This window comes from Lampetra planeri, chromosome 37, assembly GCF_965212315.1.
Source record: "Lampetra planeri chromosome 37, kcLamPlan1.2.h2, whole genome shotgun sequence".
In the NCBI taxonomy this organism is placed as follows: domain Eukaryota; kingdom Metazoa; phylum Chordata; class Hyperoartia; order Petromyzontiformes; family Petromyzontidae; genus Lampetra; species Lampetra planeri.
The window spans coordinates 5,735,749-5,757,403 of record NC_136143.1 but is presented as its reverse complement, the minus strand read 5'-3'; the positions used below and the strand labels follow the sequence as shown (position 1 = coordinate 5,757,403).

The 21,655-nt window shown below is 40.3% G+C and overlaps 2 protein-coding genes across 3 annotated transcripts in view; one reads left to right on the top strand and one right to left on the bottom strand.

Annotated features, from left to right (window-relative positions):
* Positions 1 to 1,940, bottom strand: part of UPB1 (beta-ureidopropionase 1) — a 37,016-nt gene extending 35,076 nt beyond the window's left edge. Inside the window, exon 1 of the mRNA XM_078611875.1 lies at positions 1,715 to 1,940. Coding sequence (XP_078468001.1) covers positions 1,715 to 1,818 — 104 coding nt within the window. The 5' untranslated portion in view covers positions 1,819 to 1,940. The remainder of the gene's footprint in view (positions 1 to 1,714) is intronic.
* Positions 1,941 to 8,538: 6,598 nt separating this feature from the next.
* ZSWIM7 (zinc finger SWIM-type containing 7) overlaps positions 8,539 to 21,655 on the top strand; it is a 36,927-nt gene continuing 23,810 nt past the window's right edge. For both annotated transcript variants that reach the window (XR_013587881.1, XM_078611874.1), the window contains exons 1-2: positions 8,539 to 8,669; positions 10,322 to 10,412. The gene's annotated coding sequence lies outside the window, so the exon portion shown is untranslated. The remainder of the gene's footprint in view (positions 8,670 to 10,321; positions 10,413 to 21,655) is intronic.

The following is a 21,655-nucleotide window of genomic DNA, read 5'->3' as shown; positions in this document are numbered from 1 at the left end:
TAATGAATAGATGTAATAAAATCAATCACGTGCAATGCAGTGCGACACTGGTTAGCGCACCGCACTATGAACCTGGCAACCAGCGTTTGAAACTCAGCCCTGGTTAACATCAGTGGCAAGTAATACTTGAGAGAGTCGTGGACCCCCACCCCATTGACCAACCTGGACTGACAAGCAATGGTAAAGTATGGTCATACAACCCCCATTACAGATAACTTGTGGAGAGGCCTTGATCCAGCAGTTTATTAACAAAGAGCTGTAACGTCATTATAACTACGTAATACACAAACACAGATATTCTGGGAGGGTTGTTCTATTTCGATTTAAAGCTTTCGTGACTGCAGGGATTCATCTTCTTGGTTCTTTCGGTAAAGTCACGTAGAAGGGAAATAATAAAATAATAAAAAATTAAACATAATAAAATAATTCTCACGACGTTTCAGCCGTCCTCAGGTGAAGAACAGGTCTGTCGGGAAGACAGCGTCTGAATGAAACACCACCAGGCTTGGAGCGTATATTTAAGCTGGGTTGGAGGGGGAAGAGCGCCTTGACAAAATAATTTGCATATCAAGAGGAATTTAGCATATTTATGGGAAAGGCAGATATGGGATTAGTCACTACTTGTGAAATGCGTAGAAGGTGGGCGGGGGTTGTTCTAGACAGCGTGCACAACAAGAAGGAGCAACCTCTCCTTTCATACAGTCACTGATTGAGGGACTGTCCATGACTTAACTCGTTGGCAATACATTGCAAGGGAGATGTGTGTGAACATTGTTAAAATGGCACCGTTAAATTTGGAATGTTTTTCAAATGTAGAATATGTTTTTTGGGGGGCAATAAGCCCCTCATCTCTCCAGGGTACATTAATCCTGTCCGTGGTAAGTCGATCTTGGCCATCCTATAGATAAGCCTGTTTCCCCGCATAGGAATGTGGAAATTACATCAATAACGAAAGAATGCAGATGCCCTTTGATTTTGCCCAGAAAATCCCTGCTGCCAATTCCAACATTAAGTTTCATCGCGAGTTCGTCTGCGCGGCGTGTGCAATTCTCTTCAACGTGCAAAAAACACTCGACGCGACTGCCATTGCAATAAAACAAATTCCACAAGTTTATGTCTGAGTGTGGGGATTTGTTGAACTTGAAACCAACTGCACTCAAAGCGTCAACATACATCAACTCTCAAAACAAGTCAAAAGTGATTCTAGATTTGAAGCTTTCGTGACTGCAAGGATTCATACTCTTAGTTTTTTTCGGTAAAGTCACGTAGGGAAAAATAAATAATACAAATAAATAATAAACTACTATAAATAATTACTTTTTAAATGAAAAACTAATACATATTTTATTTTTATATTATTTTATTTCTATTATTATTTCTAGTATTTGTATTATTTATTTTTATTATTTATTTTTACCTACGTGACTTTACCGAAAAAACCTAAAAGTAAGTCAAAAGTGGTGCTCACGTGCGCATCGAGGCGGATACTCATCCCCTGTGTACAGCCCTGAGCCAACGATGGACATTCCACATTACTATGACCGTGCATGCATCTCTCTCTCTCAAGAGAGACGTGCACGAGAGAGAGAGAAGGGGGAAAAAAAACCACCGCAGCCATCAACAAACACTGAACCGCCCGTGCTTCGAAAAAAACGCGCGTGCGTTGTTGGCGATTGTGCGAATAGCGAACATTACTCCTCATCTCCAAACTCACTTGGGTTGTCTCCCGTACAGGATCCGATTCACTTCTGACAGCTCCTGGGCAGGAATGTACTTTTCCAGCGTCTCGTCCAAACTCTTGATCGCCGCGTCCGCCATTTACAACAAAAAAGCCACGACCCCTTTTTTCAAAGTCGAGATTTCACAGAGCGCATAAGCGCTGTCCTAAATATAACCCCGATAGCCAAACGTGCCTTAGGGGCCGTCCATAAATGACGTCACGCGATTTTGGACGATTTTTGACCCCCCCCCCTCGTTATACGGCGTCACAACAAGTCGGACCCCCCCTTAAATATGACGTCACAAAGCTCTGCCCCCCCCCCAAAATATAAAACATGCTTCAAATCGCTTTAAACTATTATCATTGTAGTGCGATTTTAATGTGGCGCTGCACTTTGATGTTGTAGGAGTAAACATTTATTAAAACGTCTATTTAATTAAGTAGAGCGTGTTGTCTATGTTTATTTAAAGTTGCGCATTTTGATGTGACGTCACATTTCTCCCCCCCCCCCCTCTCGTCACACATCGTCACAAATATCTGACCCCCCCCCCACCCCCTAGTTTCGTGACGTCATTTATGGACGGCCCCTTATGTGGACGATGGAATATATCATTCCAAGCGCGTATATAGTGCGAAATCTGTACGCCGGAAAGCCCAGAGCCGGGTCCAGGATGCTATTGTGAGATTGTTAAGTTGTTAAAGGGCTAAAACTTCGGTTAAATAAAAAGAAAAGTCGCGTTTCTCTGTCTCTTGCTCCTCAATACAAATTCTGTTAAACGTTTAACCATGCCTGGCACGCACGCACGCACGACTTGGTTATACAGTAATGGTACATCACTACACCGTCGTGTATGTTATGTAAGAATGTGAAGTAAACCGTTTGGAGTTTGTGTTTCATGGCAAAGTCCAAATGTACTGGTTGACAAAGTGCAACACGCGGCATCTGGCATTGGGCTGGCTGGAGGGCACCATTTGAGCTGAGAAGTATTAAATAACACGAAAAAAGCTACACATTCACCATTAGCCGTCACTTCACCATAGAAAACACGCTCGATCATTTGTTTTTATCATCTCACTGATAGAGATTAATCTATATACGTATATCCAGTGCGGGATTAAGCAAGTGCGGGGCCTGTAGCACATGTTATAAAGGGGCCCTAAATAAATAAAAAATATTAAAACACGTAAATGTTTTACTTGCATAGTAAAGTAATTGTAGTTTTTCATTTGCTATACAGACAGATAATATGACAAATCGCTAACCTTAAACACCCAGTCGTACATAAAAGTTGAAGGCAGTATAGTACTATAGTAATAGAGCAAGTGCAGAATCACTGAACCGGAATTGATCGCTTGAAAGCATTTAGCGCGGGGCCCTTGAAAGTGTGGGGCCTGTAGCTACATGTGTTACTTTTGCTACGAGGATAATCCGGCACTGCGTAAATCCCTCAATACACGGAACAGCGACTTTTCTGAAAAGTCCGCAAATTGAAATTCCGTATCGCGAATTCAATGTCCCCATTGACTTTCGTGATATAATTGGAGATGTATCCCTTCAAGACGTAATAAAACCACACTTAAGAATGCAGCAGACCATTTAAAATCATTATTTAATAGAAAATATGCCTTTACGATAACATTGGTGTCCTTCCGCCGCACCTCCGATTAGCACGGTCGGCTACGTATGGTGCGAAAGAAGTTGAGCATACTCAAAATAAGTCGCGAAATAAAACGGCACCAAGAATTGTGATCACCGCGTGAAGCGGTTTGTGCAGTGGATTTGTAAAGATTTGCAAACTTGCCTCAAAACATGAGTGGGATGGATGGCGCTTCCTCACCCTCCTCTCCTCCTGCCGCATCGCTATTGTTTCCAGCCACATCACCAGTTAGTTCCTCCTATATCATAGGACCTTTTTCTTGCCAGTATCAACATGTGAAAAATAAGAATAGGTTTTACCCTTTCTGGAAATAAAACAGGTGTCAAAATGTTCAAGCACCAAACAGATACATACTCTTATTTTTTTTCGGTAAAGTCACGTAGGTAAAAAATGAAGAAAAAAATTAATAAAAATAAAATAGTAATAAATCACGACGTTTCGGAGGCAACACAAGTCTCCGTCATCAGGTGGGACCGAGACTTGTGTTGCCTCCGAAACGTCGTGATTTTTTATTATTTTATTTTTTATTAATTTTAATTTAATTTTTTACCTACGTGACTTTACCGAAAAAACTAAGAGTATGAATCATTGCAGTCACGAAAGCTTCAAATCTAGAACCAAACAGGAATCAAGTTGACATTGACCTGCCTTTTGGCGTTGCTTCTCTGGTCTGAGACTAGTGAGGCAAGGCCCTAAAGAAGGCTGTCTCTGGTGTAAGACAATCCATTTTAAAAACAATGCAATATATGATCAGAGCATGTTTTTGTTTGCATGTTCACCACAAGTACGTGTGGTTAATGCAGACATGATTCCTTGCAAAATGTTTCTATTTGACATTTGAAATCTTATCATCTCCTGTTTTATTGCCAGAAAGGCTAAAACCTATTCTTCTTTTTTCATAGTTTCCCCTCATTCGAACAGGTGTTCTCCATGAAACTGCAGCACCTCATCCAGATCAGCTTCTACGACGCCTGCAAAACCCACGTCATTTTCGAGGGTCATAATGGTTTGTTGAATTTGTGGATTGGTTTCTGTTTGTGGGAAGACCATGACAATGGTGAACACACTCGGGCCAAATCGCCTGACACAGCACCGCTCATAGTCGATGATTTCAGTTCGTTCTGCCACTCGGTGATATTGTCCATGGTGTTGGTAGTGTCGTCGTTTCGCCAGAACTCCCTACTTGCAGGCTTATCCTTCCCATCAGTAGGCGAAAAGTATTCCTCAGCCAATGCGCCTTTGAAGGTGTCGATTACGCCTCGGTGATCCATAAGGCCGAATCAAGGCCGTTGTGTTTTCAGGGAGGTACCTCGACCCTCACATTATCAGACTGTTCAGACAGGTCATCTAAATTGACTGGGTTGCCATGGGGCATTGTCTAGGATTGAGCGATGCCTTTGTTGGTGAGATTTAGTTTTATTCGTTTTTGTCACAGTACCTTTCAACAGTAGGAAAACAAAAAAACGGAGAGAACCAGTTTGTGAAAAAAAAATCGGAGTCAAATCATCGGGACATTGGTCTTGGAGTGGCCCTTCATCAGCCCTGGGACTTTTTAGAATGGTTGACAATTAAGGTCATTAAGCAGGCTTCAACTTAAAATCACCGTGCAGTAATTGCGTCCTCAGAAGAATAGTTCAAGCGATCTTTGGCTCCTTTAAGCCCTGGCGCAGCCTTGTCTTCCCTCAGAAATAAATGTATTGCCAGGCATTCGCTGGCAGTAAAGTCACACGTCTCGTCAACATTGACATGTTTCATTGCTTCTACATACTATTAACATTCCCTCCCTTTGTTAATGCTACCCCCTACCCCCTCCCTTTGATGCTGCTAATCCTGCATAATGCATGGGCATAATATGACTTTGAAACCCCCCCGCCCACCTCCTACGCATTTCCCATGAATATGCTAAATTCCTCTTGATAATCAAATGCTTTTGTCAAGGCGCTCTTCTTCCACCTCCAACCCAGCTTATATATAAGCTCCAAGCTTGACAGTCTCTCATTCTTCACATGAAGACGGCTGCTTGCGTTGTAGCCGAAACGTCGTGAGAATTATTTATTATGTTTTATTTTTATAATTTTATTACTTCCCTTCTACGTGACTTTACCGAAAGAACCAAGAAGATTAAACACTTGTTGAGGTGTGTAGCCCGCTTTCTTAGATTCAGGATGCTTAACAAACCCCTGTCTGTATCAGCACCGGCAGCTTCATCACTCATCATCTCAACGTTATGCCAACAATGACACCTTTTAAATCTCAGAAACGACCCGTTACTAGCACCGAAAGTTTGCACTTGTGAGTTTTTACCATGTTCACGCTTTAAATCAACATTTTGGCTTTCTCGCCTGGCAATATTGTTGTTTATCGGTACTTTACGCTGGCTCTGATCTTCGATCCAAATACTTAACAGAATTTACACGTTTTCCATCACTTCTACGGCGACACAACTTAGTCGAACTTAAGGGTGAAGCTGCTGAAAACCTTTTATTGTTTCTTTATTATCACGTATTGTTTACTCTCACGTATTGTTCCCACTGTAGAGACAGGAAGGCCTAATGCTTTCGCGATTTGTCTCGGTTCTTTCACCCACTTCAAACCGCCTTAACACTTACAATTTTATATTCAAGATACTATAATTGCTTTACGGTTTCTTATTCTACTTATGCTATCACTTTGCACGTGATGCCCTCTTTGCAGACGTCTTAACTTATCGTGACGGAAGAAACGTTGAAAAGGGGGACATTCTGCAGGGTGGTGCAGATGGTGCAGATGTCTTGTGACACATTTCATTCTCTAAAACATAAATATTTTTTGATTTAAAGCTTTCGTGACTGCAGGGATTCATATTCTTGGTTCTTTCGGTAAAGTCACTTAGAAGATAAATAATAAAAGAATTAGAAAAAGATATAAAACAATAAAAACAATTATCACGACGTTTCGACTGCAACACAAGCAATCATCATCAGGTGTGAAATCCACAGCAAGAAATTTTCCACAGCAAGAACATTTCTTGCTGTGGATTTCACACCTGATGATGATTGCTTGTGTTGCAGTCCAAACGTCGTGAGAATTTGTTTTATTGGTTAATATTTTAATATTATTTTATTATTTCTCTTCTACGTGACTTTACCGAAAGAACCAAGAATATAAATATTTTTTTGAGGCGGAAAAAAAAAGTATCCTAACCAAGGAAATGTGCAATTTAAATATAACCTGGAGTAAGCATGTGGTGGTCCGCGAAATATTTGGACATTCGAAAATGTTGGGAACCGCTGCAATAACGAATTCCCGGATTATTGCTCAGGGAAGTTGAGTTTTCAGGTCCATACAGCGTACAGCCGTTTCAATACGGGGAAAACTATTTTTTTTTGTCTATTTGTGTTTCTCCCTTGTGATGGGACTTTGTAGGATGAACGTTGAGATGTATAAGGGGCACGGGGTGACCAATAAGGTCTGAATTGGTCTGTGATAAGGGGTTGACATGTATTCCTATTAATCTTAATTTTAGAACTTTCGTGACTGCAGGAATTATTATTTGGTTCTTTCGGTTAAGTCACGTCTAAAGATAAAAGAATAAATTAAATTAAATAATAGAATACGACGTTTCGCTTGCAACACAAGCAATCATCATCAGGTATAATGAAATAGCGACATAAAATCTATAAACAGACATATTAGCAGACAGATATCACCAAGATACATAGAGAGAGCAACACAGGTAACAGAGAGAGGTGATCGTCTCTGTGGGGTGGCCTTAAATAGACAGAGGAGGGCGGACGCAGAGAGAGGGAGGGGGGTTAGAGAAAAAATTGCATATCAATGAGTGGACAACAAAACGTGGTGCTGCAAGTGCGATGGCACGGCAAGCAAGCCTGAACATCAGGAGAAGGACACACTAAAATTAAATAACCTAGTAAAATATCGAAATGTAATGTAATACAACACAGAGGGTCGGTCAACACACAATTAACGCATAGCCTGGTTGATTACGTATTTCAAAGATTGCTAAGTTAGAATTTAAGTGTGAACATTCCAAAGAGAGGACACAGGCAGAGAGAACAAATAGCCACCCCACAGACACGATCACCTCTCTCTGTTACCTGTGTTGCTCTCTCTATGTATCTTGGTGATATCTGTCTGCTAATATGTCTGTCTATAGTTTCTGGTTAGATTTTATGTCGCTATTTCATTATACCTGATGATGATTGCTTGTGTTGCAATCGAAACGTCGTATTCTATTATTTAATTTAATTTATTATTTTATCTTTAGACGTGACTTAACCGAAATAACCAAATAATAATGTATTCCTATTTTTGATTTAAAGCTTTCGTGACTGCAGGGATTCATATTCTTGGTTCTTTCGGTAAAGTCACGTAGAAGGGAAACAATAAAATAATAAAAATATAAATATTGTTTTATATTTTTATTATTTCTCAATAAAGTTATTAAAATATAAAACTATTAATATTGTTTTATATTTTTATTCTTTTATTGTTTCCCAATAAAATAATAAAAGAAGATAAATATAAATATTGTTTTATCTTTTTATTATTTTATTGTTTCCCTTCTACGTGACTTTACCGAAATAACCAAGAATGTGTATGCCTATATCATGCAAAAACTGTCAGTTTGTATGCTTGTACTAAGCAACAATTTTGTGCTGCGTACGTGAATTCCTGTGGCGTGTAAAAAAAGTCACGCGTACGTGTGAATTAATAGCTATGGAGAGCACTAAACTAAAAAAGCCATTGAGTATTAGGAAATCTCTTGGAATTCATACTCTTAGGTTGTTTCGGTAAAGTCGCGTAGGTAAAATAATAATAATAAAATAATAATAAAATCGTCGTTATTAATTATTTTATTTCCATTATTATTTCTTTTATTTTTATTTTTTACCTACGTGACTTTACCGAAAAAAACCTAAGAGTTATGAATCCTTGCAGTCACGAAAGCTTCAAATCTAGAATCTCTTAGAAGCTGCTTGTGGGGTGAGGGGGGGGGGAGAAGGGGGGAGAAAGGGGGGGGAGAAGGGGGAGGAGAAGGGGGGGGGCGTACTCACACCGCCCCACCGTTGCCGCGTTGCTATTGGACAACGGCGACCAATGACAGCACGGAGCTTGGTGGGCGTTGTCTTGATGACGTCCCTACGCGAGACGCCATTGGTTAATAATTTGCCGCCAAATTTATTTTTGTCGCTGTTGTCGCCGCTACCGATGTCGAGAAAATCGAATGGATCGCTGCACGCTTTAACGTTTGGCGAATGTAACGCGCTCACTATTCATACGTCTCAGAGGTAATAAGTTACGTGTGAATCGGTGATATAATCCACTTAATTAACGTTAATGATGTATTCTGTTTTTTTTTTATTCAAGAAGGCCAGCCGGCCGAAACGTCGCCTAACCCCTTCATTGACGGTTAAAGATTCTAATTTAAAGCTTCCGTGACTGCAGGGATTCATATTCTTGGTTCTTTCGGTAAAGTCACGTAGATAGGAAAATAATAGATCACGACATCAGGTGGGACAACCACAGCAAGAAGTAAGCTGAAGTAGGCTTACTTCAGAAGTTTTTTCTTGCTACGTAACTGGTATATCTACTGGTATATCTACCTACGTAACTGGTATATCTACTGGTATATCTACCTACGTAACTGGTATATCTACTTGTATATCTACCTACGTAACTGGTATATCCATTTATACTGTTGGGTGGACAGAGGTGGGCATTTAAAAACATTACGCAACCTAAATTAGCGCGCCGAGATCGAATTTAACTGGCGAGTTCTGGACTGAAAGCCCCTTCGTTATTTCATTTATAAGTCACTGGACTTATAATCTTAACACATCTACGGCAACATCCTCATTATTGCAAGTCCTGTACTGAAATATGTGGGCACAGCGAACACAGCCACACCTATGACTTGCATCTTCACCAATTCCCAATGACCTGCGTGGCGAGGTCTGGTGAGACAATTGGACGTCTATATTCTTGGTTCTTTCGGTAAAGTCACGTAGAAGGGAAATAATACATTTTATTGCTGTGGTTTTCACACCTGATGATGATTGCTTGTGTTGCAATTGAAACGTGAGAATTTTTTTTATTTCCCTTCTACGTGACTTTACCGAAAGAACCAAGAATATGAATATAAAATGTACCCAAAAAAGTGTTGATTCTACTTTGGCATTGGAGCACAAATCACATATTACACAAACTCAATCTATTAGTCTATAACACTACCATAAAAGGAAAAGTGGATGACAACATTTTGGGCAAAGCAGATCTTGACTTAAAATTTCCCAAAACGCTGCCTATATAATGTAATTTTGTATTACTGTATTTTTTAAAAGCGTAATCTCAGTGTGCTCTCTGAATCTCTGCACTGCTGCACTACATTTGTACCATTATAGACATCAGCCTACGTGGTATCTGACGGATTTATAGGGTTTCAACGCCAAAGCAAAACGTATTGAATCACTGCATTTGAATCTCCACAGTGAGCCGCTGTGGGCCATCGAGGCAAGGAACGCTGCCATCTCCAACATTTGAAATAACAATTTTATAAAAATGTTCTTGCTGTGGATTTCACACCTGATGATGATTGCTTGTGTTGCAGTCGAAACGTGATAATTTTTATTGTTTAATATTTTTATTATTTCCCTTCTACGTGACTTTTCCGAAAGAACCAAGAATATTAATACCTGCAGTCACAAAAGCTTTATATCAAAATTGGACGTCTGTGAAAAGAGCTTTACAGCTCATGGGATTTCTCCACGGCTTAGTTCGGCCCATTGCATACATTTTTTAAAATATATATCGGTCCCATTGATTTTCGAAACAACTTTACAGCGCACAAACAGTTGAGTTGGCAAAGTAGTCATATTTAATGTATGAGTTTAACGACGTGGGTTCGTTTAATATTTAAGCACATGTCCTTGCTTCTTGACAGCTTGACACGCTTGCCCCCTGAGCCAGCATTTTGCCGAGTCAAAAGTCTGCCGTGTGAAGTGGACATTGAAGACCCCGTGACCTTACCGAACGTAAGCCAGTGAGTGTGTGTTGGTGTCACGGCTCAGTTCCCAAGTTTTTTTTTTAATATATATGCATAATTGCAAAATATGTTTAGTAATGAAAATGGCAGAAATTCAGTGTCACACGTCTGTGAATTGTTTTTTTGCACATGTATTTATTTAAGCACTATTCATCCTGTTTTCAGTAAGTTTAGGCATGTTTCGTGTAAATAATTAATGTTTTTGCTTTTGTTTGCACATTCCCACCCTGCTATGTCCTGTGCTGCCACTGCCAATGATCTTGGGCCGTGGTCATTCTTGTCAGAGAGATGTTTAACTTAATGGTGCTTACAACCTGAAATAATAAGTCTGAGCTGAACACTTTATTTTTTCACATAATTGAAATTGGACAAATAGTAGCTGTAACAAAATTAACTATAGCATTCTGAAAGGAAGGGCATGTGACTGCATTGTGTAAATAGTTTGACAATTGAATATACATTATACCACATTATACTACGCAAAGTCCTAATACCTCATAACACTGAGCCAATATTACAGTATTGAAGACCTGGGTTCGAGTCCAGGTTTTATGCACCTCTAATGAAACAGCATTTTAAAAATAACAACTTAATGGTCTACGCCGAGTCACAAATGGCAACATATATAAACCCATCAAATGCAGAACGAAATTTGGTACTGCACCTTGTTTTACTTATTGCAGCCCTGTGAAAAAACGTTGTTTTGACTGACATGTGATGAACATTTTGCTGGGTATATGAAATGCATGTCCACTGGTGTGGATAAAAAAAAAAAACCTCATGTGGTTACTTCAGAGTTATGATTCATCATCCAGGGGAATTATCCGATACAAAGCTGGGAGACATGACAATGCTGACAGCATAATTGGAATATAATTATTGGTGGACAAAAAGTACCCCCCTCCCAAAAGATACTTGTTGTGATCAGCCTATGGCAGGATTCCTTAAATATATTTTCCGGTGAGTCAATTAAATTGACATTTACTGGTGGGCCACATACGTAATTACGCCAGACGGCGTGATTTCATGATGTTTGTACAGTACAGGAATAGCTCTTCGATGTGTTTTTGGGGTTGTACCGCGTGTTATTTTGCATGAGCATTCAGTTTCTGAAAAAGCTCCCAGCACATGGAGCGAAACGTCGGACATCATGCAGAACAACACCCGGTACAACCCTATAATGTGGGCACGCTATGCAACACAATAGCAAAAACCTAAGCAGAATTCTATGCAGGTGATCACTAATCTGTACCGCGTGTCTCCAGGTCTCATCTCTCGCGTTTATCTCACTATCATCTCACTAACCTTCATCTCTTATCTGCAGCTCTTTAATTTCAATCACTTGTTTAACTACCTTTCAACTTAATAATACTCATCTCTTGTCTACACTCTGTCATCTATGTCTCATGTTTAGTTCTGTTTAATATCGTTAACCTGTATATTACGTATATCTCTTGGCGGGCCACTCAAAGATCCTGTGCGAGCCAGATGTAGCCTGTAGGCCGCCAGTTGAATATCTGTAGCTTATGAGTTAGACAACCTAGAATGGCTGTAGTATAACATAATCACGAAGCAAGCTGCATTTGAGCGTGCAACCTCCTGTGTGACGCAAGAGGTCTTTGTGTGGGTGGTAGGCGGAGTCACGCTGATTTGTATTTGTTTATGAAATTGTACGCGGGCGAATAATAAACACATCTCTCCATTTCTTGGTACAGATTTTTTTTCCTTAGGATGCAGTGCGTGCTTGGCTCCCAGCCATTGCGAGAGGTTATGGTCACATTCATCATAAGCGTCCACATTGTTGCACCAGTTCAGCAAACCAAATGTCGTATTGGAGGTCCGCCCATCGCACCATATAAAAGCCAATTGGATCGGAGATCCTATTGCAACTTTTATATTCGAGTGTTGGTAGTTTGGCTGAGTGGTGGGGAAACATCGGTAGCTGTATACGCTTGCAGGTGTGATGTATTTATAAACTAAGCCGTGTTCTATAGGATACATGAGTTGAATTCTGAAGCCAAAATTTACTGCAGATACCGCAAGAAAATAACAGGAATATTAGATAACATTTCATTTTAAAGCCTCTATATTTCTTCCACCAATCTTTCGACATGTATTAAATCTCTGTTTCTCTGCAAGATATACATCCATTGCTTTCATTAAAACCTGTTGAGACGAAAGAGGGTCTTTAGAAATCAGTCGGGTATCTATAAATGGATTGCCCTGTCTAATCTTTACGTATAAATTATTTTTTTATACCCTGTGTGCCACGACGATTGCCAGCTATTGCAGGGGTCAGAGTACTAAACCAGGTCTGCTGAAATCCTGGGTTTCAAATTTGTATTTCAAGCATGGGTGATGAAATCGGGTTCTCAAGTGTAACAAGTTCATGGTTTTAGTCTGGCCACCAATTGCAAGCACGTGAAAAATCCCATCAAGTTCAATTTAGTTTTAAAGTCATGTTGGCAAAATTCCAACTCTATAGCAGGAAATTCCAGTACCATTGTGTGATCACTTAAAGGGATCTCAAGAAGCAGTTCTGTGATATCAACTTCTGTGGGTCATTCTCTCACAGTAGTTGGTGCACATTTCTTTTGAGAGTTTCTAATGGACATTTCGTTGTCTTCTATCATGATTCAGATTAAATTATAATACAATATAAATAAAGATAAATGCAAATCTACTCCATAATTCCCAATATAGTTTGGAGTGTGTGTTTGCACAAAATTTAAAATATGTTTATCTAGTAATGGGAATATGTCACAGTTAAATGTTAAATGGTGAGAATTGCAGAAATCTCATATATATTTAGACTTGTAAGTTATAAATGAATATGCCTGTTTATTGTGTAACCACAAGCATGCAGGCAGCATGCAGGCAGCATACTGGCAGCAAGCCACCAATCAAGAATAGCAGGCTGTTGCTAATTGAAGAGGTGGGGCAATACACGCTTCACAAATTGGCATTACGAAGATCCTGGATGACATTATTTATCATTTTTAGCATGTTGTACACAAAGCGCGTAATATTCCTGGATTTGTACCAATGGGAACTTTCACAAAATGTGATTCACACAGCTTGTGAACCAGTTGTGTGTTTTTTGTTAGCACATTTCGATTCATTGCTAAAAATGGCACTTTTTAAACAAACAAAGAACTAAGCAACAAATCCTGGCATTCAAAAGAATCTGCGCTGAGATTGAAGCAGCAGTGGCGGCGTCTGTGAGGTCTGTTGCATATTCATCGTGCCGAGTGAGTCACAAAGTGGGCTTCTGTCTGCATGTGATTTTCTTGTCCGCCTTCCTTTGGATCCCCATGTGTGCATGCGTCCATGCGTGCTTTGGGATTGTGACCCTGCAGCCACACTAACCCAGCTCGGACCTTTACCAAGTGTGACACGATGACCTTTTTCAGATGAGAAGGCAAATATTGTGCTGAAATGTTCTTCATTTTGAGCTGCTCAGGTCAAAATTCCATTTGAAAAAAGGCAAACTGCCGTGATTCCTCGTGACTGAAATGTGCATAATTATAGCAAATGTTTATTCATTACAGTGACATTATGGATTTTTTTTTGCTTGAACGTTACTCCCTTTGTATATTTAAATGTTTTCTGCTGTAAAAACGAATGCAGGGATTAATTTTAGGCAGGTAAATGACACCAGATTCAGTATACCACTTGTTATGGCTGTAGCTAAGTCTAGTGCCTATCTACTTTAGTGTACCAGCGACCCGGAAAATACTGTGCGAGAAATTAAGCCCTTGATGAATGTATTTCAGAATTTAAATACAAGTATTTTTTGTATAATATTGAATTCTACTTATGCAAATTTCCATTTGAAAATATTTCTTTTCGTTTCACTTGCACATTATTCTCAACCACTAGTTGAGGCAATGGCAGGCTTTACTCGACAGAGTACTGTATTTTAATAATTAAGTCGAAATAAAGTAACTGTTTCAGTCCAGTATAGCTGCATTCATTGAACTAACTTTTAGTTATAGTAATAGGTTTTTTACCCGTTCAACTGGTACAAAACTGACATCTTTATATAAGGGACCATGTTTGCAATAACCACAACACAAGCAGTTAAAATGCAAACAAAAAGAAACAACTCTGATAATGATAATGATATGCACTGTCCTTGAAGTTGATTGGTCCACACCCGAGACAGCTTTTCTTAGAGCCTAGTCTCCATTGGTGTTGGACCAGATGACGTCAAAAGGCGTCTTTTGGCGTCATCTGGTCCAACACCAATGGAGACTAGGCTCTAAGAAAAGCTGTCTCGGGTGTGGACCAATCAACTTCAAGGACAGTGCATATCATTATCAGAGTTGTTTCTTTTCGTTTGCATTTTGACTGCTTGTGTTGTGGTTATTGCAAACATGATCCCTTGTATAAAGGTGTCAGTTTTGTACCAGTTGAAAGGGTAAAAACTTATTACTATATTTTGCCACTGGTAAAGGAGACCTCATAATGTCACTTTTAGTTGTGCTTCATCATTTCAAATTGAGTGACCCATAGCCATGAATGCCACAGTACCATCGAAGGCTCTTGTAATTTGACTACGTATCTTTCCAGGTAGCTGACATACACTTTAAAAAAGATACACCTCAACTTTTTCATGCTGCCACCTCCATCAGTGCATATTAATACATCTATTAACATCACTTGCAATTTCCAGTTTTATTTTAATGTAACCTTGTTTGTTGCTATTTGTTTTAAACCAATAGGCTAAACCTATGACATGAATTGCCTCATTTTCCCAATTTAATTAATTTTTCCAGTTTTGTGGGGGCAATCGGCAGTTTAAAATGACTGCTTAATTTTTGGTTAATGCACAAATTGCAAGAAGAAAAAACATATCGCGTAAAAAATATCATTAGGATGGTAATGCTAATTTCAGGGTACTCTTTGTGAATTGCCACACACCCCCTGGGCATACTGATGTGGAACACTTGCAGCTAACGATTCTTGGAGGGATGAGAGTTTCCTTTGGGGCGTCTCGCACCGGTTAATATGCTGCTCGTCGAATATTGGGCAATCCTACAACTGTTGCCAGAGAAGCAGGCGGATAATGTACTAAGCCTTTAATTCCTTCGGCCCACTCCTGTTGCTGAGCACCCCCACCTCCCGACCCAGTTATCGATTGGCGATGCGCATTAAATGAACCCTGTTATGCCAGAGTGGCATGCATGCTGTGTCACTGGCAGGACCAGCATAATTTCTGCATGAATTATTTACAGTGCAGATCGCTCACATTACTAAAAGCCAAAGCACATGTTAGGTCAGCACATGTTGTAATCAAAAGGCAAAAGCCGTACTGCTACATCTGTATAAATCCCTCCAATAAGCCTCAGAACTCAATGAATTATGTTTCCGTTTATGGAAAGACTTTGGAATTAATGGAATCTAAGATCTTTTGGACCAGGATCACATTTTTTTCTCCAGGACTAAGGGAAAAGAAATACAAATGAGGATATCATCTTTGTTCTTATGGTAATTTCCAAGACCTCTAGAGGAATGGTTGAGTGGATCGGTGGGTGATGATAGATTTTAAGGGGTATACTCGCTTCTCCTGGGTCAGAGGTCTCCCGCACAGACCTCGAACAATATCTTTCTGGGAATAAAATCGTATCTGGTGCAATCCAAGAACAAGATTGCATTCTCATCTGGAAAGCTGCTTTTCGTGGTATTCTATCAGCTCCATTGAGGATTTCACAATTTCTATTTCTCCACATTGTGCAAATTTTATGAATACATATAGGGCCAAATTCACACAAACATACGATCATGCTCTTGGTCGTAAAAAGATGAGAATATATTCAGTCGTTATTTGATTATTTAACCGCATAATATCTGCATCGGTTATTCCTACCTTGGAAGTCCGTCTTCTAAGCCATCCACCCCTAACTACCACTTACTAAAAACTACAGACTACGCCTTAAGATGTTCTGTATCATGGTCAGACTTACCAAATTTCAAGAATGAAATGAACTTTGTAGACCAAACAAAGATTAATGTTTGGCTTCAAAAATGCCCGAGGACATGTGAATTACTCTCCCAAGGGTGAATTAGCAAATGCAAACGCAATGGGGACCCTTTCTAGAAGCCAATTACTTTCCACCAGATTCATAGAATGTTTTATTTTCGGCCAAAACCGAAACCAGACCAAAAGTAAAAAAATGACTTTCGGCCGAAACGGAAGCCAAAACCGAAAGTTTAACTACACTTTCGACCGAGACCGAAACAGAAAGGTATATAACCGAAGTACCGAACACAAGATTTATGAAATATGTCATGATGCAATGCTACTTTAATTAAATATAGATCGAGAACTAATCATTCAGAGCCTGCAGTAAGAGTCGCTAAATATCACATTTTTAGGTGTTACTTAGTAATTATATCCAAACATACGAATGTTGTAGTTAAGAAACAAACGTTTTTCCGCATTCAGCCAGACAGTCTGTTGACCGGTCGTATAAACATTAGCAGACCATGGTTGCGGCTGTAACCTCGCTCCCAAGCTGCTGCTGCTGACGTGTGTGTTTGCAGCCTATTGCATAGGATTGCCTAGCGCCGACTGACCGGCCGATAGGCAGAGTGATAGACGTAGCACACGTTATATTCTAAAAATAGATCTTCGGTTGACGAATGTCGACCGAAAGTCAATATCAGTTTCGGCCGAAACCGAAACCAGAACGAAAGTAAAAAAATAACTTTCGGCCGAAACCAAAACTATGCCGAATTTCGGTTGGCCTCTAGTTCAGTCCATCGTTATTAAGAACCGCAACTGCACATTGTGATTAATCAAAATGAGCAGGAATAAACCTCACAAAAGATAATGATCCCCCTATAGTTGTATAGACTGTTGGGACAAAGGCTGTTAGTGAGTAAAAAAACACATCTTCAGAGCAGCTTGCATACATTCTGAAATCGGCTCGCATTCTTCGGCGGAGTCAAGTCACCTTGTTGGCTTCTGCGCAGATCAAACGTATAACTGAGGAAATTATAAGAGGCAGGGGAAACGAAGGGGGGATTGGGCAGCAGTGGAGCCTCTGCTGCAGCTAGTGGGGGCTGGGCAGGAGCTCCTGTTTGCGCAGAATTTAGTGGAAGTGCAGACATATGTTTCTGCTGATAATTAATAAGGTCGAGGCAGGCAAGACATCCAGAGCTGAATGGCTTTTGGGGAGATGAGGGGCAGCAGGAGTAGAGCTGAGGATGATTTTAAGGTGGTTCGGGTGAGGATTGGCTCGTGACATTTTTGAAGACAGCATGTGGGGGCTTTGGTAAAAGCACAGCATGGTGGGATTTTTATTTCATTGGCTTTGCATCGTTGGCATGGGCCCTGGTGCAAGGAATACAATTGGGGGGGGCCCCTTGTCCAATTACCTCCCTGTTTGTAGCCCCACACCTGGGCCCTCGCATCCTTGGGCCCCGGTGCAGTTGGACCGCCTGCACGCCCCGTGTAGCTACGCCACTGGCCATGTTTGTATATGGAAGCCCAGTTTTTTTTTAATTGTGGAGCGGTGGGGAGTATTTGGAGGCAAGGTTATATATAGGAAGTCGATGTGGGGTTGTCATGTGTTGGTGGTTATTGGGGATGGAATCATTCACTCACTCCGTAATTCAAATAATTTCGACGATTTGTGGGTCAATTGATTTACGTATAAAATATTTTTTTCACCACGGCATTTAAAACCCATTGTAGTTGCAGGGTTTTTCACAAACCACACATGTATAGTTTATACGATTGGGGAATAATATATTCGTACATGCATTACTTAATACGTGTATCATGAAAGTAAGAATTTCTGGGCAAGTATTGATGACCCCTTATATCCCTACCAGTTGGTATGAGACAAGGGCAGTGGTTGGGAGCAGTCAGGAAATAATAAATATATTGGTGGTGCACAGAAACCCGTGTGGGAGGGGAGGTTGTGGAGAAAGGAAGCAGATGCAGTTTATAATTTTCATAATGAGCAGGTAAGTATTTTAAACATGTTTTACTTTTTCAGAATCTGTATTTATCCTGGAGAAATCCGATGAGATATGAAGCTCTTTTTGACAGATGTCTAGTAGAGGGACCTGGCCACACCGGCCCGCTAAAGACCAGCCACCACTGGCTGGGAGCAGGAGGGTCAGATGGGCAGTGCTTTGATGGGGTTGGAGGCCTGTTACGATGTGGTCGGAATGTTTGGGTTCCCACCACCCCACCCTGGTCCACTACTGTGCCCTGGGGTCCTTGGCATCATGAAACCTGAACCACGGGTGGCCGACTTGCTCAACACGCCTGCACTTTAAAAAGCCACGCTGGTATCCCATGGTGGGTGGGAAAAAAATTGTTTTAAACAAATGCCGTGTTGTAAATAAAAAAATTTTGATTTTTTTGTTACACTCGTTTAGACGTGTCTACAAAGCAGAACCGTGTTTTGGTCAGGAGAATAAAAATGCTATTTCAGGAAAGCCTTCAGCATTCTCAACATTTTTTAAGGATGGTCCTGCTACATTTAAGTGGAAAGTTTTGGCAATTCAATTCGCGAGTGTTTCATAAGTGAGAGGAAACCAGAGAACAGAGAGAAAACCAACTCAGCATAGAAGCTCTGCACAGATGGATTCAATTCAATTCAATTTCTGTACTCCCATTTCTAGGCCACCTCAGCCCAGTGAATTTGGGAGTTTCACACATCTGTAATTCACCAACCCTAGCCTCCAAAGTGCTGGATTCCAATCATGTTTCACCATGCCAAGTGTTTTTACCATAATCCCAATGAGAAAGTATTTTTAACCTATAACATGTTCTTAATTACATCGTTAGATTTAAATGTTTTTCATGGCTAAGTGTTTAAGATTGTAACGTATCACCTTTTCATGGAAACTTTTTTTACGTGCAAACATATTAAAGCCATATTTGGTTAAAGATTTAAGTAATTAATTATTGCTTTCATGAAATGTATTTAATTAATTGCAGTGCACCATATTCTTTGAATAACTATTGCATTGCAAGGGCACTGAGCCAGAAATGTTGAGATCCCGGGTTCAAGGCTAGAACAGTGAAAAGCCAACATCTGGTGTGGAATCTCATGATTATAATCTAACTATCCGCATACAGTTACAACACAACACAGCTTGAATTTACATAGCTTATAAATGCAACCACATCTCAAGAAATTTATATAAATGGGGGGAGAACTTGTTGTATAGAGAGAAATAAGCAGTCACAAGCGGAGGATACAAAAGGAAGGGCTTGATATCCTGGACTTGAACAAGGGTCAGCTGTATAAGGCTCTGCCTCCTAAAACAATTGGTATGTGTTTCATGCAACCACAAGTTCTGGGAGTGTAAATTGGTTGATGGCGAGTGTGAAAGTTAATGCGGCTTGTCATTTCAGCAGGGGGCGTCCACCCGATTTGGCGGTTTAGGGCAAGAACTGCCGCGTAGAGTAACCGAGTTGGCTTTTGTAAGTGAAGCGTACCATTCGTAAGAAGCCGAAAAGTGGTTCACAGTTCATGCACTACCCCAGCGACTGTCTAAAACCGCAGTCTCTACCAATTTAAAAGAGTACGTGTGTGGAACTCAATACTGTACTTCTGGACATTGGCAGCATTCTCGCGATTCACATTGCAAGTTGTGCATCGGCGAGTTTCCTTGCCCTGCTCGATTCAGATGCTCTGGTAGATTAGTACAAGCGCACCGTGAGAGAGAGAAGCAGACAGAATTGGTATTGAGTTGACGCTTTAGGGAAGGGCAGTGTTCGGATTAAAGCTCTTCTCTTGGTCAGCCCGTGCAGTGGAAACAAGCATCAAGTCACATAAGCAGCCATCAAACATTCCTGGAAATTATCTTAACGTGTCTGCTGCCTGACCCAGGCTTTGACAAATATACATAGGCCACTTGACGACGTTCGTTTTTTGATGCAAACAAAATCCGACGCGCAGATGGTGAACCTCGTTTGTTGGTCCGTTTCGGTGCCAATCCCATCGCCCACACACACACCGACACACACCGACACACGCGCGCGACGCTTAAATGTTTTTTGTGTAAAAACAACATCAAAAAGTTGGTTAATGGAAAAAATGTGTGTACAGTACACAACTTGCACACATAACGTGATTAAAGCGTACAGAATTTGTCGGCGAATAACACGTGCCGGGCTAAGATGTAAGGTGCAGGATTTTGAAACAAGGGAACTCGATGAATGCACGCTCATGAACACAGGCTGAATGTGAACTTGATATATGTTTTCTTGGTTCTTTCGGTAAAGTCACGTAGAAGGGAAGTAATAAAATAATAAAAATAAAACATAATAAAATAAAACATAATAAAATAAGACGCTGTCGCCTCGACAGACCTGGTTTTCACCTGAGGATGGCTGCTTGCGTTGTGGCCGAAACGTCGTGAGAATTATTTTATTATGTTTTATTTTTATTATTTTATTACTTCCCTTCTACGTGACTTTACCGAAAGAACCAAGAAGATGAATCCCTGCAGTCACGAAAGCTTTAAATCGAAAAAATTATATATGTTTTGAATCCATATATTGTGTGTGTATATACAATATCGTATCGAGGTGCAGTGACCTTTTTATAAAGTTGGAGCTTGATGCTGCACTTCTTGACGTAGATCGCACTGACAGACAATCTGACGCACGTGCCCAGGGGGCCAGATCCACATATAGACCAAACCGCTAAGGTCCATCGCACTGCTACGACAATTCACTGCAATCCTCACCATTGTCGTCGGCTCGTTTTGCCAAATATTGTACAAACGGGAGCCTTTCAGTAACAGCGCATGAAATTGGCCCCAATATGCGTTTTCAGATGAATGACTGAATACAAGTGTCCAAAGAAAGTGTCAGGGTCTTGCTTGTAACATCGTGTCAGATTGTACGAACCCCAAAAATATCGAGTTAAACGGCTTGGAAATGCAGTCCAGTTGCACTATGATAGATTATAAAGGTAAATTTGTAGTTAAAGCCATAGCATCTCTGTGCATTACTATAAGTTGTTTTGTCTGTTTTAACTTTGATTGAACTTTGCAATTCGTATATCACATTAAAAAAACTATCACTTAAATAATTAAGGTATAGGCATAACGAGATGGAGCAATGATATCAGTTCCTGTGTAGGTGCTTGGTGGATTTATACATTTCAGGATCGTGATATGTGGCAGCAGCTTGGGTAGGCCCTCATCCAGCATGATTGATGATGATAACGATAACGAAATAATGACGTGTTT